At 37.4% G+C, this 18701-nt stretch overlaps 1 protein-coding gene across 1 annotated transcript in view; it reads right to left on the bottom strand.

Moving 5' to 3' along the window:
- Bmp5 (bone morphogenetic protein 5) overlaps positions 1–18701 on the bottom strand; it is a 117356-nt gene that overhangs the window by 39384 nt on the left and 59271 nt on the right. The window contains exon 3 of the mRNA XM_038322770.1: positions 16837–16985. Coding sequence (XP_038178698.1) covers positions 16837–16985 — 149 coding nt within the window. The remainder of the gene's footprint in view (positions 1–16836; positions 16986–18701) is intronic.

Genomic DNA, 18701 nt, shown 5'->3' with positions numbered 1-18701 from the left:
CAGACGTCTATCTTCACAGTCTATCAATGGCACATGTAGCATAGCTGTCAACAAAATCACTTTTTTTTATTTAAAAATAGCCAGTCCTGGGAAGGCAGATCATTCCCCCAAGTTTTTATTTCACAAAAACTGAAATATCACTTTATAGAGAAAATAATATGTCCTTTTGTGGGCTATTTTATGTGAATTTCCTATCCCCATTCTCTAATCTAAATATTGATAGTCATGCTGTTGGCTTTCACTGTTGGCTTTTTGTTAGTCACTATTTTCAGTTTTCCCCTTAGCTTTGTGAATCTACGGGCGGGCGTACTACCCTTGAGAGCGCCTGACTGCTGGGGGGTTTCTCCTTTTTTCTTCCCAGTGGGCATCTGTAAAGCACACAATGCCAGCACTGCAGTTAATTTATAACTTATTTTGGGAAAATAGGTATCATCAAGAGGTTAAACACATGTGCCAAGACTAGAGAAAATACAGTTATGTGGTATCTTGCATAAGAATTCCACAGTATTTGTGGCTATAACATTCCTGTGAAAAGTGTTTCCCCCTCAGAACTTCAGTATAGCCATGGTGAAGAGCCCAGAACAGGGCCATGAGAAAGACTGGAACATGTTCTTGACATACTGTTTGTCGAGATGTAACTACATGGCTACTCATTTGAATTTAGAGAAAATAAAACACAAAAATAAAAATTTATCAGAATCGTTCATATTGGTTTTCAATAACTGGAAGGTCTGAAAAAGGTGAAATGCTCAGGAGAGATGGTTCAGTGGTTAGGAGTACTGGATGCTCTTTCAGAGAACATAGATTCAATCCTCAGCACCCACATAGTACCTAGGTAATTCAACAACCTCTTCTTTCCTCAGCAGGCACCAGGCATGCATGTGGTGCCAGACACATATGCAGAAAAAACACTTATACATATAAGATAAATAAATTTCTAATGGTGAAATGTACCTTTCACTGATTTTTTTCAATTCACCACTAATAAGTACCATTTATACTTAAATTACTACTTTTAAAACCTATTTCCATGTGTGCTCTTCAGTTGTACTACTAAACTCTGGATAAGTAAATGAGGTTATAACGCAGCTCTTAGTCAATTATAAATATGTTATATATCAGAACAAAAGACATTGATTTAAAAATTAGTCTTTGAGGCCGGGCGGTGGTGGTGCACGCCTTTAATCCCAGCACTTGGGAGGCAGAGGCAGGCGGATCTCTGAGTTCAAGGCCAGCCTGGTCTACAAGAGCTAGCTCCAGGACAGGCTCTAGAAACTACAGGGAAACCCTGTCTCGAAAAACCAAAAAAAAAAAAAAAATTAGTCTTTGAATTATATGAACATAATAAAAATAACAAGAGACTTTTATTCATTGGTTTATTCAGCTGTTTTGTTTTTTAGATGATATCTCATGTGGTCCAGGTTAGCCTCAATATACAATTGAAAATGACCTTGAATGCATGCTCCCCTTTCATGTTGTTACAAGCATGTACCACCATACCCAACAACTTAACATTTTAATGGACTACTGAAATATATTCACCTATTCATGATGACTACAACCAGAGAACACTTTCCCGTCTTAGTCTCAGGGAACACTGTGACAGAGGGAGCAGAAAGACGGTGAGACCCAGAGGATTGAGGAGTGTGCTGTGAGAAGCTCACATAAAATCTCATCAACATTACTGCCTAAACATCAGCTGAAAAGGGGTGACATCAATGGACATGCCAACATAGATCAGGGAAAGCCTTAAAGACCTCAGCCCTACACAAAGAACTACAGGCAACTGAGGAAAGCTGGGAGCTGGAGAGGTGGTCCTCCGCAGGGAAGAAAACACCAAACAACCATGTCCAGTGCTGAAAAATGGTCAGTCTTAAGAAACATACACATAAGTAACATTTTATGAACTGAGCAGGTTATATTTACAAATATACTTGTATGTACATTTAAAGGTATGCACATAACAGCACTTAATGAAAGAAGAAGCCATGAAGGAGAGTGGGGAGGGGTAAATGGGAGGTTTGGGAGGGAGAAAAGGGAAGGGTAGAATGTTGTAATTATATTATAATCTCAAAAATTAAAAAGCAAGTTCTTATTTAGAAATAATTATTCATAAGCCAAGCAGTGGTGGCACACACCTTTAATCCCAGCACTCGGGAGGCAGAGGCAGGAGGATCTCTCTGATTTGAGGCCAGCCTGGTCTACAAGAGCTAGTTCCAGAACAGTCTCCAAAGCTACTGTGAAACCCTGTCTCATAAAGCCAATGGAAAAAAAAGAAATAATTATTCATGAATAAAAAGAACTACAAATACAATATATTTACAAGTATTAGTTAACAAAAAAGTATATTTAACAAAAAAAAGAGTTTTAAAAATTAGGATCATGACTATATTTTTAATTATCTTTCTCAGGATACAAGGTTCTCAGAAAAAGCAGTTCTGCTTATGGAATAAAAATATCCAAGCAAACTGACAGACAAATGACAGGCACTATTGACAGAATTTTCTTCTCAACAGTTTTGGAGAAAAAAATTCTAATATGTTGTTTTTCCAAGCCTACATTTGGTCATCTCTCATCCTGCTTGCTTGGATAGTTTTATTCCCAAAGCAGAATTGCTTTTCTGAAAACCTTGTGTTTCAGTAGTCTGAATAGTAGGCCAAGTCCAAACAGACTGCAGTTGGTTGCTCCCAAGACAAAAGTGCCACTACTGCACCATTGGGGATATCTTGCCAGTCCAGTCACTTTTGTGGTTTCTGGGCTTTACATCTGGGATGGGATGGGACTATCGGTTATTTTTCTACTTTAGCAGCTTGCATACCATAGCTTCTGATACTAAAACTCGGAGAACTAATTCTCAGAAAGGAAATTTCCCAGTCTGTTCAGCTCCATTCTGCCAAGCTGTTTCTGAAATGTGTGGTGTCTTCGGCAACAAGGTCTTATCTTCAAGTTCATGAAGACAAGCAAAGGCAATGGCAATACCCTATTGTTTGAGGAGTCTCTTGAACCTCTTTTGCAGCATATGGAGGCTCTTACAAAGATTCACAACTGTCCAAAATGCACCATGGGATGTACCAAATGATACATCTACAAACCAACCCCTATACCTAAGACTCAGAAATGTCATAGAAGAAGGAACAGAAAGATTGTAAAAGCCAGAGAATCAGTATTCCTACAAGGAGATGTAACATTTATGCTTCAAACGTGAAATCTTCACAATTTAACTGTCTAAACAATATCTACATGATAGTAACACCAGAAAACATGGCAACAAGGACACAAATGTCACAAAACCCATCCTAGATAAGCTCAAGGCATTCAATGGCTCCTGAGAGAGGAAAAACCAGTTTTCTTCAAGTATGTGCCCTGATAAGTTACCCAATCCTAAGTAGTCAACTCTATATACATGTATGTATAAGCAACACTACAGTTGCTATTTGAGTGTGTGTGTGTGTGTGTGTGTGTGTGTGTGTGTGTGTGTGTGTGATAGTACACGAATAATTTGAAAGGTGGATGAAGGAGTTGTAGTATGGAGAACTAGAAATGGAAGTGATGTAAATACAGAATCCATGCATAAAATACTCAGAAAAATAAAACTCTCAATTAAAAAAAGAAATCAATCAAAAGAACTATTCATCAACATGGAAATTAAAGAAAGAGAGGCTCATTATCAGATTCATAACAAGTTAAATTTGGCTATATTTAATGTTGGAGTCATTGACTGACAGAAGAAAAATACCTTTTCTTCTAATTTATGAATTTAGAAAATCACAATGATATAAGGAACTGAAAGAAATATTGAAGTAGTTTAATTTTGAAAAAGAAAACATGGCAGAAATGTTGTCATTTTGCCGGGGCCAAATCATAATTGAGTTTCAGGGGGAAAAGTATAAAAACTCAGAGGAAGTCTCCTGTAGAGCTCAATGAACTTCATTACTCTCCTATAATGGTTGTTTCACTAGAAAATTAGAAAAATGGACTTATATTTGGTTTGGACGCCATACAATGATACTATAAAGAAAAAGACTTAAGATGTAAGAGTCTGACTCTGAAATGGTTTTAGTTGATGGGCAAGATTCTTATTATTCCTATGACTAAGTATCTTCATGTAGAGAATGAAATAAAAAAGTAATTTTTTAAAGTCCTGGTTTTAAAGCTCAACAAGATGCTCATTAGCTGTTAGTAAGCTCAATGCAAACGGTAAGTTTTAATTAATATCACTAACATGATTTCACCTAACCACTCTTTAATTTAATTTAATTTAAAGAGTTATTTAAATGTTTATTTTAAATTAATTAAGGGGCTGTCACGATGACCGATAGGTGAAGATGCTTGCTGTCAAACATGGCGACCTGATTTTAATCTGGGGCCCACACAGTGGAAGGAGAGAACAGATTCCTGCAAGTTTTTCTCTGACCTCCATACTTGCAAAGTGGCATGCATGCTACCCGGACACCTCCCAAACAGAAAACAGAAATAAATTAACATAATAATTTTAATGAACTAAAGGTGTTTCTGGAATATAAAACCTTTATTTACTTTGTAGAATCAAGGATATGGACTCTTAGCATAGAACAGTTGATGTCAGTATAGGCTATGCTCAGAATGAGAACATAGGAAAGCATGGATTTATATAGAAATAAAATATATTTTGATAGTGTGAGCTAAAAAATACAGCATGAAGAATTTATTAAAAGTCATAATGCATGTTTGATTTATAATACACAAATTTAACACTAATCTTCATGTTCATTTACTTTAGTCATGAAACATGAAAGGCATTCTGAGATTTTGTTCATTCAATGGGCAGAGGGCAGTTGAGACAAAAAACAAGAAATCTATGTTCTGCAAGGCCCTCTAAAATGGTATTCCACTTACGAAACCCTTGGAATACAACTTACATGGCTTTGAAGGTTAACAAATACTGACTCCAAACCACAAAGGAAAGCTCATTCGTATTTATTTTTGAGCTTAAATCTTGCCATTTTTACCCTGAATGTACATGAATTTTTTCTCAGTGGATGATTTTACAAATATTAATGCTAAAATGACCAATGTATTTGTGTTCTTTAACTTCCTATTAAATATCTAGGGCCTTTATTCAAACAAAAAACTATTCTCAGAAATTAACACATTGTGATAGGTTCTGCTTTAATGCTTTTAAAACTATATATAAGCATGACAGAAACAGAAATCACTCTGAAATGTGGAAATTTTTAGATTGAATTTCATGTTTAATTTTGTTAATGAAAGCTTTCCGCGGGTCTTAAGGGAAAAAAAGAATAGTAGGCTGGTGAATGTGGTAAGGGTTCTCTGGAAACATTAACAATCACAGACTTGTTACAAAATGTCTTGTGGTCTCATACGTGACTACTTGAGAATGTACGTATGCTTGGCATTTCTCCTTTACACATACAAGAAAAGCTGTATGACCTTTCTCGCTTTCTTTGTCTCCACAATGCCTCTCTCTCTCTGATTTATGCAGGAAAATGTTTTGAGTTGCAGGCATATTGTGGCTTATTTCAGATGCTAGGTGTCTGTGCACTGCACTCTCTCTGTCTACAGTACTTAGATTGCGTGATGTTCATAATGTGAGCACACACTCAGGTTGCTGTTGGTTTATTGTGATCTGATGTGTCTTAGAAAGTTCATGAGGTGATATTCCACAATACAGCAATCTCTAGACTGAGGGCCAACTAAATGGAAAATGCTTCCGGTAACACATAGTTCATGACATCACAGAACACTCCCATGGCCATTAGCTGTCATTGTCAGGCATTATCTTTTTGTATTTGTGTCTTAAAATCTGCTTGTTTTACACATTAATTTAGTGTGCGGACTATAACAAAATTATCTACTTTTATTTATGCATTCTATTTCTTAGGGTATTTAAAGATAAAGCATTTTCAACTTGCCACTTCATATATTCTTATACACTCTTTGAAAACTCATGCTTTAATTATCCTCAGCATTAAACAATACACAGAGGGCATATTCATCTAGAACAAAGCATGGCAGTGTATGTTCCCTTTCCACCTGGAACAGTGAACAACATGTGTGGTTCATGTCAGTCTTGGGATTTGGAGACTTGCTATTTATTTATTTAAAACCAGCAGTCATTTCATTACCATAAATTTACCAAAAGAGGGTCATATAGGCTTATGAAAAAAATGACTTAATCGCTTTCTAAGATAAGGTTCAGATAAGGGAAAGAAACACTATTAAATCTTTAAATGTTTTCTAAAATCCTTAAGTAGACATAATTCAACTTTTTGAACTTGGATAAATAATAATGAGATACTGCATTCCAAACAATAGCGACAAAAGGAAAACATCACCCTTGGTCTATAATTTCTTCTGCTACTTACTAACTCTGTCAGATAATATTCAGATTGATCAGTCACATAGATCCTCTTACCCTTGAAACAGATCAATAGCCATTTGGCAACACAGAGGACTTACATGGATATCGTCACCTAAGATATAAGTGACACTCCAAGGAGGATTAGGAAAACACAATCTATTTTCTTAACCAGAAATTTCTATTTTAAAAAAACAGATTCAGAAAAAAAATAGATTCAGTATGCTAAACTTAGATAGTGCATAAGAATCAATCTTCACTCGTACAAACCAGACTTTAGAATGTAAATTTGGTAATTTGCACATTCGTTTAAGGTATTAATTAACCTTTAGATCAAGGTTTAACCATTAGATGCTGTCATATATGTTTTCAATTATAAATATGCTACATATCAAAAGTCGTCATGATTTTTGGAAATTCTGATGTTAACAGGGTATATTTATGGGACATAGGACTATGCAATGTTGGGGATGTAATTTATTGGCGCGTTAAAATATTCTGCATTTAGGAGGGAAGAATATAATTTTTTAAATCTCTCAGAGTTATAGAAAAGGTAAACTATTGGCTCTTATTAGCATCATCATTATAGTTCTGAAATTCCAGAAATAAAAAAATAAAACTCAGAAGTTAGGGACTAGAGAAGAAGAGAAACCTGGACAATAGAAGTTTTAAAATTCTTCAACTTTATTGTCTGAAACCTAAAGACTTTTTTTAAGTTTTCACAATAATCTTGGTGGAAAACAGGGGCACAAATCCTTTGTACTATGAAAATAGAATAAAGAAAACTTTTGTGAACCAATAAACAAAAAAATTGATAATATCTGAGAAGCAGATAAATGGGCCAGCCTGGGCTACCATCTAACCAGAAAAACACACAACAGTAGCTGCTCTGACTAGCAGGGACTCCTCTAAAATTCTTCCAATTAGTTATGAAAGCTCTTCATTTTTGAAGGGAAAATGTAACCCTGGTTGATTTGGAACTTGCCATGTAGATCAAGTTGGCCTTCTATCTCACAGAGGTCTGCCTGCCTCTGCCTACCAATTACTGAGATTAAAGGCTTGTGCTACCATTCCCAGGGATTTTCTGATTGTTTTATGGGGAATATCATTATGTAATGGTGGCGCTCCATGGTTTTCTAAAACTAACAGACATTAGGAACCATTAGTACTTGCTCATTAGCAAATATGGTGAGGAATTTGTGAACCATGACTCTGTGATTATTGAACTATTGGTATCCTGTTATCTTTAAGAAGTGGTTTCAGTGTTTAAGGTTTACTAATGCATAATCAGAATCTCAAATACTAATTTGGCATCTTTGGATTAGAAAATGTCTGCAATGTTAAAGTAAGTCAGCCTTTCATAAATCAGTCATGTGTACATGTGTGTATGTATATACATGTGTGTGTGTTGTGTCCTTTTGAGAGACAATGATCTTACCTCCCTTTTCTTTCTGATACAATTAGTTACCCCAAAATAACTTACTTTTTCCAAAAAAAAAAAATTTTGGCACTCAGAAAAACTACCACATCAGGATTTAATACAATGATATTTTATTGCCTATAAATTTCAAACAATGTAAGCACAAGTTGACAATGCCCCATGACTCAGTGTGTTGATTTCCATTGCTTTCACATCCTTGGTTGAACCATATATAAAAGTGTCTTACCAGTAAGACAGCCAGAGTGATGGAGAACACACTTAATGAAAACCAAGAACAAGCAAAACAGAGCCCTACCTACAAGTGTGCCCCTAACTTAACTTCAGAATGCTACCTATAATACCTCTCCTCTATGAACTGGCCATCTCTTATGAATTTATGAATAGACACTGATGTGGGAGAGTCTTCTGTTTGTGTTGATTTCATTCGTTAATAAAGAAACTGCCTTGGCCCATTTAATAGGCCAGCCGTTAGGTGGGTGGAGTAGACAGAACAGGAAGCAGGAAGTGAGGTAGATGGCTTAGACAATCACCATGCCTCTCTTCTCTGAGACAGTCGCCATGAAGCCGGCCACCAGGTCAGACATGCTGAATCTTTCCCGGTAAGACACCACTCGTGGTGTTACATAGATTATTAGATATGGGCTAAAGCAAGATATGAGAGAATTAGCTAATAAGAGGCTGGAACTAATGGGCCAGGCAGTGTTTAAATATAGTTTATGTGTTGTTATTTCAGGACATAAGCTAGCCAGGCGGCCGGATCTGGGCGGCAGTCCCACAGCCCACAACTCTCATTACAAGACACATTTAAATTATCTTTTCTACTATTGTACTGAAAGAGCTTTTCCTATGATAAAGTTGCACCAGTCAGAGTTACCTCCATCCCAAGGGAGAACAACAGACTTTTCTTCCTACTCTACTAGGTGCCAGGCGCTTCCATCTAAGGTAGCTCCGCACTTCTTTCAGTGATCCCTATTACATTAATTTCACTGCTGTTATGACTAAAATTGTAAATGTTTGATCAGAGTTAATATATTAATCTATTATGGTGGCTGGTGTTCTTTGAAGTTGACACAAGCTAGAGTCATTTAGGAAGAGGGAGCCTCGGCTGAGAAAATCCCCCACGAGACAGGCATGTGGGCAAACTTTGGAGCATTTTTCTTGATTAATGATTGAGACGAGAGGGTTCAGCTCACCCCGGGACTGGTGATATTGGGTGCAAAACAAATCAAGCTGGGCAAGCCTCAGGAACAAGCCAGTATGCGGCTCTCCTCCATGGACTCTGGATCAGTTCCTGCATCCAGATCCCTCCCCTGGCTTCCCCCCAGTGAAGAAGTGTACTTGTGGTACTGTGAGCTGAAATAAACTCTTTTCTCCCCAAGTTGTTTCTGGTCATGGTGTTTTATCAGAGCAATAAAAACCCCAACTAAGACAGAAATTGGTACCAGGAGTGTGCTATTCCTGTGACAGGGCTCACCTTCTGTTTGGGAAGGATTATGGAATGAATTTGGAATTTGGGTCTAGAAAAACCATTGAGTGTTCAGAGCTTAATGAGCTGTTGTGGGAACTTAGATTATTCTGAGAGCAGTACAGCCGATGGAGGACTGACTGGGAAAGTATCAGAGGGACATTTAAGAGTGCCTTAAAGACTCTCAGGGCCATTTATATGATATTTTGAATTAAGAACCACTAAAGTGAAGCCTTTGCTTTGCTGGGAAAATTGATACTGGACAGCTGGGGCTAAGAGTCAGCTGTGCTTAAGAAAAGACCAACATAATTGAGTCTAAACCTTCTGGGAAGTGTTTTTCTCCGTGTCAGCACACAGAAGCTGTGCTCCAAAGAGACCGAGGCAATCTATAAGAATCTCTGAGGTAGTTCTCATTCTGAAGGCATGAAAGGTTCATGGAAAGCCACTGAGGCTTGGCACTGAAAGAGGTCATTGTCGAACACCCAGTCTTACTTGCAGTAAAAGCACCAGAGTTGAAGGAGTCAGGGAAAGCAGAGAGTTGGCACCATGTGGCAGGGTCGGGGTCCCTGAAGAGAAACCATGAAAGGCTATCGGTGAGGTGCAGTCTACTTGTAGCAGATACCCCAGCATATTAAAGTTTCCAGTACCACGGGATGAGCTCCAAGGAGGGCAGCAGCCATGGAGGGAAGCAGCCCTGAGCCTGTCAGACGGGCTGCATGTGCTGCAAACTGTGAGCTGGAGAAGTGGAGCCCTTGGGGTTCTGGGAACTGTGAGAGGGTCCCAGACCTCAGCGCTGAAATCTTTTCACTGTCAAAGTGTGGTTTTGCTTTTATTCGATTATGGTTGTGCCTTGGTTCTTCCCTCTTGAAATAAGAAAGTATTTAACTTGTTACTTTGATTTGACAGGAGCCCACAGTTGGCTTTGAGCTTTGAAAAGAGACTTTGTAATTTTAGAAGAACTTTGGCATTTCGGAGAAACTGTGTATATTTTCAAGAGAATGACCTTTCGAAGCGCTTGAAATTTTAAATGCTGAGTGGCTTTTAAAATTTGAGATAATGTTTTATATTGTAGTATTAATATTAACATACTTTCTTGATGACAAGTGAGGAAGGAAAGGGGGTAGTTGAAGAACTACATGGTTTGTGAAAGTTGTCAAGGGGTCAGTTGTGCTGGCTAGTATTTTGTTAATTTGACACAACCCAGAGGCATTTGGGAAGAGGGGACCTCAACTGAGAAAAATTCCCCACCACACTGGCCTGCAGGCAAGCCTGTGGGTCATTTTCTTGACTGATGATTGATGTGGGAGGACCACGCCAATATGAGTGGTACCACCTCCTGGGCAAGTAAGTGATCCTGGAATGTATAAGAAAGCAGGCTGAAAGAGCCACAAAGAGAAAGCCAGTAAGCAGTACTCCTCCATGACCTCTGCATCATTCCAGCGCCCAGGTTCCTGCCCTGACATCCCTCAGTGACAGACTGATGTAGAATCAGAAGCTAAAATAAAAACTTTTCTCCCCAAGTCACTTTTTGTCATGGTGTTTATCACAGCAATGTAAATCCAAACTAAAGCATCTATTTTCCTAACTTCGTCCTAGGGACCCAACATATCTAGAGGACTTCTACTATTCAATTTTCATCTCATTTAAATTACATGTCAAAAGTTTATATTCTAATTCATCTATAAACTATAATTAAATTTCTGTCTTTGGCTTGCATCAACTACAATGGAATTTAATTTTAATTAATACTTCAGGAGTCCTTTCTTGATTGGGGTTCAAAATGTAGTGGAGTTTGTAAAAGCAACTTCTACCCTAAACCCAAAGTTTTACCTTGACATAATGGATAATAATCTCATGACTTTCTTCAAAGGCAAATGGAGTTTACAGGGTAATTTTTAAAAGAATGCTATATTGTTTGGGGACATTAAACAGTAAACTAACTAAGCAACATTTTGATGACTTGAATACAAATGAATCAGAAACATATGGGTTGGATTTTCCTTGACACACAAGCAGGTTTGAATAAAAAAGGAAAAAGTCATTGGCAAAATTCAACCTGAGTATTGCCAAATATAAAATGTCTGAAAACAGGGCTTTTAAACCAGCATTATAATGAACCCCAAAACACTATCTTTGTTTTTCCATCCTTAAATTATTCTATAAATCTGAGTTTTAAAAAGAAGGAATTAATTTGCTTGGAAGGTTTAAATACACAAAGTACCAAACAGTGGAAAATTATCACGTTGGAGTGTTGGAGGGTGACCCAAGTCTTAAAAGTGGGATTAAAATTACCATCTAATGAACTATGTACATATGTGTAAAAATTACATATATATATTAGAAATGTTCATGAAGACCATATAAGTCAGATAATTATGTCTTTACAATTCAGGAGAGTGGAGGTCTTACATTATAGATCTAAGCCAGTTTACTATTTTAAAAAAAACATTTATTTTTACCACAGAAACTAGTAGCCGTCATGAAAGAATGCTGGACAACTTTGACAGTGATTTTGTTTGTACTTTGTTTAAAATAATTTGTCTGAGAGTCTCTGGATTTTGCAAGAAAAAAAAAGGAGATATGTTTGAAATATTTGCTTTGTTTTGTGGAAACAAGCAAATGGAGCTCCGAAAATCATCTGTTAAGCATGAAAATTTTTCAACAAAATATCTTTAAACTCTCATGACAGATCCATTGCAGTTCATTTGTCAAATTTCTAAAAAGATTATTTCACAAACAGGCATAGTTTCCACAGGTCCTCTGAGTTACAATGCTGCTTTTTATTTCAATAGCCTTTTGATTTCTAAAATATATTTAGACCATTTTTCTTTACAGGAGAGCAAAAATAAAATCCAATAGTATATCTCACTGACTTTCTCCTCATTTTGTGATTGAAGCTATTTAACTAGACTGTGGCTCCCTCTTGTTGACATGTGGGCCAAAAAGGCCTTATTTAACTTTCAAAGTAGGTTTTTTAAGTATAGTTTATTACATTTTATTCATTTAGTTTTGTGTGCATGTGTATATGTTTGGGGGCTGTGCATTCCATGGAATATTCATGGAGGTTAGAGACAGCTTGCAGGAATCAATGCAGTCCTTCTACCATACGGGTCTTGGGAAGTCAGGTCATTAATTGTGGCATAAGGTTTTTTTTATACATGTGTCCATTGTGCCAAGCATGGTAGATACAACCGTGAGTGAGAGATGCACAATTCCTGACACTATGAAATGGATATTCATTCAAACATGCAATCCAAATTGATTCCTTTGACTGATAAAAGCGACAACTATACTTTCTTATGACTCATGATCTAGTTACAAGAGTAGACTATGCTTGATGTAGACACCATGCTCCTTCCACGACTTTGCTCACCTTCTTAATAGCATCTGCAGCCAATTTTGCGCAGGAAAGTTGTTCTACCCAGCTCTAGATGGTTAACTTTCCCAAGAGAACACACCATTGTCGTGCTCTAGATTTGCTGACATTGTTTCCTTGCCCAGGAATAAATCAATAATAAATCACGCTTCCACTTCCTTCCACTCCCCACTGCCACACTGCCACTCCTCACACCCCGAAAATTCTCTCTCTCTCTCTCTCTCTCTCTCTCTCTCTCTCTCTCTTTCTCTCTCCTCACCTCTGTTTCTTGAGATCCTACCCCAAAGCTGGGTGTGTAGATGCAAATCAATGATAGAATGTTTGTCTAGCATGCCGGAAAGCCTGAATTCTATCCCCACACCACATATATCTGGGGTAGCGGCATTTGTCTTAATCCCAACACTTCAGATATGGAGGCAAGAGGATAAGACAAAGAATGTATCCTTGGCCACCTAATATATTTGAGGCCAGCCCGGGATACATAAGACCATGCCTCAACAAAAGAAAATATTTTGCTTAAAAAGTACACTCATAATGTAATATTGCAAATAAATGATGGTCTGTTGGCTCTGAGTAATGTTCTATTTGCCATTTTTCTTTACAGGAGAGGATAAATAAAATTTAATTGAGAGCTTTGAGAGCATACACCATCATTGGGAATGAGTAAGACTGTAAAGAGCTGAAACATCTGGCTATTTCTATTTATAGGAAAATAATGTCATATATATACATGAGACTGCAGTTAATAAAAGTAATATACCAGGAGGGTCCTCAGTCTTCCAAGACCATGCATACTCCACTTCTGGTTAAAATCAAATCTGGTCCCAGTGATGAGGGACCATAAAAAAGGAGCAACTAGATAGTTAATCTGTTGTTTTGTGAATACTGGTCAGAGGCAAGGAAGGGAGTTACTAGAACTGAAACAAAGTCATGTTGGGCATGATAGCGCTTACCTACAATCTCAACACTTGGAAACTTGAAGCAGGATCGTATGTTTGAAAACCACCTAGGCTTCACTGTGAGACTCTGTGTCAAACTAACAAGATGGATCTGCCAAGAGCTTATGCAGAAGTAGTTCTTATACAGGGTAACCTGCTGCTAACTGAATACGTTCTAACATTGACTCTTACATATATTCTGCCTGTAATATTTGTTTCAAACAGAGGCATGTTTCTCTAAAGACTTATTTTATTTTTATGTGTTTGGGTGGCTTGTTTGCACATGTATCACATGCATGAAGTGCACATGGAGGCCAGAAGAGGTCGCCAGCCCCAAAACTGGAGTTACAGACTATTGTGAGCTGTCATGTGGGCGATAGCAAATGAACCCAGGTCCTCTGCAAGAGCAACAAGTGCTTTTAACTGCTGAGCCATCTCCTCAAGCATAACACATAGACATATTTTACCCAAGACTGAGAAAATATATCTAGCCTGTATGTGGCTAGGGGGGTTATATGGTAAAGAGATCATATTCTTCCCTTATTTATACCATTGAAAGAATGGACCCCAAAAAATGAGAATTTCTAAAAAATCTTCTGCTGAAAGAGAAAAGTGCCGAAGCCCTGCTGGCAGCCAAATAAAGAACTTGCCAGATGATGTTGGAATAGAGACTAACCTCAAAGAAAACACTTGGTTCTGAGACAGTGCTGGACGAGTGACCACACCTGGTGGTCATGCTTTGTTAAGTGTATCCCTCACTTTCTATTTAAACCTTATCCTCATGTCAAGACCCTAAAGATAGACTTGGATGGGCAAGGATCACAAAATGTCTTTGAACCTCTTACCAGTGTGATCATACTGAATAAGTATTTCCTTTCTGGTCTTTATTATTTTATTTTTTGAAAAGTCTTAAAGATTATTTATGCATGAAAGACCAGAGAGCATGTCACATTTAACTATTTTAATATTTTTCACATTAGACTTCTATTGAGACAAGGAAAACTATCAAAATGTAGGCTCCAAATTAACACTCAAATTCTAAAAATTTGAAGTATTTGAAAGACTTTAATGCTAGTTTATTTTAGGCTCAAAATGATAAATAATATAATAATTCTTGAAGGCATAATTACTTGTGAAGTATAAGAGAAATAAATATGGGCAAGTGGAAACACAATATATAAAGTTCTTAGAGAGAAAAGAAATCAACAGTAGAGCAGAAATTAAACTGTATAAATAGTGAAATAAATAGAAAAGCTATAGAGGCAAAACTTCAGAAAATGCATGTGTGGTAAGAAAAGGAGTGGAAATTAAAAGAAAACAAACAGACTGATCATGTTTCATAGATTTCTTGATTTGTTTAGTTAGACATTTCAGGCATATCCCCTGGGAGAACACTTGGATAAGTACATACCACTAATTTAATTTCTCTCCTTTGGGCCACATACCAAGGAAGAAACAATGGGCTCCACCCCCACAATGCTGATTTTCCAGTCACATTTCTGACCATAAGTGTTCAGTAGTCTAAGACTATGAGAGTTATTGGAAACTCATCTAAATATGTTCTTTTCCTTGGCTTATATTTATAACGCTTAAACTTGACGGTTTTCAACAATAATTTCAAATCCATGATTGGAAAACATCCTACAGTCCAACATAATTGAATTGCTTACAAAATTTTTAATTTTGGTATCACAAATGAAAATTTGTGGAAAAGTTTTCATTTGGAGTCAGGAGAGTCCAAGGCTTTATCCAGTAATACTTTTGGTAGGAACTACTTTTTTAGATCAAGATTTGAAGGCACATGAAACATTGGTTTGATTAACCTTGTAACATATCTAATTTGTGACTATCACCCTCATTCCACACACAATCCTTGGAGTCAGAGCATTGTTTATGATGTCACAAACAGGCTATCAAGCTGGCTGACTATCAGTGAACCAGGATCACCAGGAAATCTTAATACATACAGCTATTACTTTCTTTGAAAGAGACCAAGACAGACCCTAATTGGGTGTAAGTGTGGAGTCCATTGGGACAACAGTCTACTACCGCAGGAGAACTGAATGATTACATTCTAGGTGCAATGCCTGATGCTGGGAAGAAGCAAAGGCAGTGAAACTTAAATAAGAACATCTTCTAATCAAATAATCTTTAAATCCATGCTCTCTGAACCTAAGGGTAACGGTAGAAGGATATAGAGCTTGAGAAAATGGATAGCCACAGAGAGTATTTTAAATATTTAAAAATTACAAAGCAAGCCTAACATACAATTGAATAATTAGCTTCTACTCTCCTATCATGACAAATATAATTTTGAGTGACCTAAAAGCTTATGTTTGAATGACAATGTTTGAACATCTCTGTTCTTTTCTGATGGGGCCAAGGTTCTTGCTATACAGTCTACAGAGTCTGACCCTTTTGTCTGAAATGCCAATCCCTATAACTTCTACCACTAATCATATCTTCCTTATCTTGAAGATTATAGCTTCTTTCCACTCACTGTATTATTCTCTACACCATGACAGGCTCAATGACATCGCCATCATGACAAAGTGATCACCACTTTGGGCCTTACTCATTGCAAACTTCAGGAAGCCTTTTCTGCATATGCTTACTGCCATTGTTATCTCCAGCATCAAAGTACACAGCGCATAGTAGGTCCTCTGTGAACACGTGTGCACAGAAGAATTAGAATTTTGTCTGAGGTTCCTAAAATGACCCCCTTCTATGGGTGACACTAGAGCAATTGTCACAATTGTCACCAAACATCACAGCATGTTCAAAACTTTGGGCAATTTTTTTCATGACGATTACTCCATCCTTTCTCCTTCCTTGTATTATTAATTGCTAGTTCTTTTTTCCCTACCATGTTCAATATATTTTTTTCTTTTTAGAAATATATATGTTCAGGGGGAAAAATGTATGTGTCCCCATAACCACAACCAAGCCATAGGTTCATAGCACTCTTCATATTGGTTATACTGCAGTAGCGTTAGTGGTTTCTTTAGCACCACACGCCTTAAAGAAAATCTCCTTAGAGCAGAAGTGGTGTCTACTGTTTACCATATCCCCACTGGTGCCCAAATCCAGTCAGTTCATGTATAGAGAATAAGTACAGCTCCATGGGTTGATTTATCAACATTTGGCATTATCCTAAAGAATGTATTGCCTTATGCATAGGTATAAAGCATTGACTAAATAACACAAAAAGCCATGGGTCTAAGCAAGGCTATTGTAAACATTTAGGTCAGGACTCACCATCCCCTGTCTCTGCGCAGAGCTGTAGACCCAAATTGTTCTGTGGGTTAATCACCCAATGGTTGCTGGTCACAGTGATATCGAAGACAAGCCAACCCACGTCCAAAGCTTGTGCCTTCCTTGTGTCCAGCAGGAAAAGATCCGCATCCCTAAGGAGAAAGGAATGAAAAATAAATGAAAGCTTTGAATGAAGCCCATAATTTCTCCTATGAAAGTGAAAACATTTGAAAGTCACTTTAAAAGTAACAGGAGTTAAAACACGAGGCGGTAGAGGACGCACACAATGAGCAGTAAGACACTGCCACCTCCCAACCCAAACCTGGGACCTATTAAGAATATCTGAAAGTAATTTCTATTTTTCTGTTTCTCATTGTCATTTCATGCTAACTTAATGGTCTTAATTTGTTCCCTGGTCATCAGGGCTTCCTCCAACCAACATCTGTTAGTTCTCCTTAAAAAAAAAGAAAATTATTAAAATGAATTGAGACAGAAACGAAAGTAGCTACTCCAATTTGGATGAGTGCAGACTCTCGGAGGAGCCTGGGCAGGGGATGTGTCAGCATCTGGTTTAGGGATAATTGTCTTATACTTTACATTTTTAATACAATAGTTTTATGGGTAATGAAGTCCAGAAGGAGTCACTAAGTGTGCCACTTTATGAAGAAGTGAGTCTCATGAGTGGGGAGGAACGGCCCACAGCGGTACGCTGTGAGTCAGCTATCCCCTGCAACAATCATGGCAACTGAAGAGAGGCGCAAAGGAACTAGAACAATCAGAACGGTGTGACAGTTGACATCTGCGAAGAGATCCTGAATCTTGATTTTGCTATTCAGCTATGAGCACATGTTTGTTGGATTGTAGAGAATGGTTTCATATGTTCTTCCCCTACCACCATCAGACGGTGAACTAAATGAGCCTGCTCCTGGCATTTCATCTTATTAATGAAATCGGGGCTCAGATGAATCAGTTGTAAAGCACCAAAGCCACGCCAACATAAAGTAAAAAGAAATCAACAACAACAACAACAAAAACCACGAGGATCATTTTTTAAATGGATTTTTCTACTGTTCCAGATCTTTTGTAGAGCACACTCTATAAAGATAAAAGTAAAACTATGCTGTAATAGGTTGCATAATGCCACTTCAGAGATGTCTTAAAAATACAGACAAAAAAATCTGTATAAGTCATACATAGAAATTACTTCCGAAAACTCAAAAATTGTATTGTTAACAAACATGAAAGTGAAACTCTACGTCAGCATTTCACTTCTTCAATTTTACTTGATCTATGTCGTTCACTCAGTAACCAGAGAAATTAAATTCAGTGGATATGACAATCGAATCATCTGATTACCTAATATTACACTATACATACTCAGCACGCTTAGCATGTAAAGGCTGCAAACACTGAGAAATGATGCAGGAAGTGGTTTGGCATATTACAGACTTCTGATGAGCAGAATGTGTGAGGCAGAGCAGCGTCACACGGTGCCACTTGAGTTTTCAGAACCCATCTTACCCATTCTCATTAGACAATGTCAATCAAATTTTTGCCTTTTCTAACTTGAGAAGGCCATCAAATATATAGAATAGGTAAAATCTGAGAAAATTAGGATTGCCCTTAGTTTTGAGCCATTTGATACACATCTCTGAAGCTGTAATCTTTTTTAACAAACCACACTGCTTATTTGTTAAACAGGAGTCACTGTGTCTTGGAAAAGACTCAAGGGTTGCACAGCTTTTAAGACGGCTCTCTTGTGAAAAATGATATAGCGTCCCAATCATTTCTACAAAGCTGATAGCTCCATCCATTGAAGCTCTTGGAAAACATTAGGTAAAAATAAGTAGCTTTGTGTTTAGAGTGTA

Source organism: Arvicola amphibius, chromosome 3 (assembly GCF_903992535.2).
Source record: "Arvicola amphibius chromosome 3, mArvAmp1.2, whole genome shotgun sequence".
NCBI lineage: Eukaryota > Metazoa > Chordata > Mammalia > Rodentia > Cricetidae > Arvicola > Arvicola amphibius.
The sequence above is the reverse complement of the archived record's forward strand: the minus strand, read 5'-3'. Positions and strand labels throughout refer to the sequence as shown.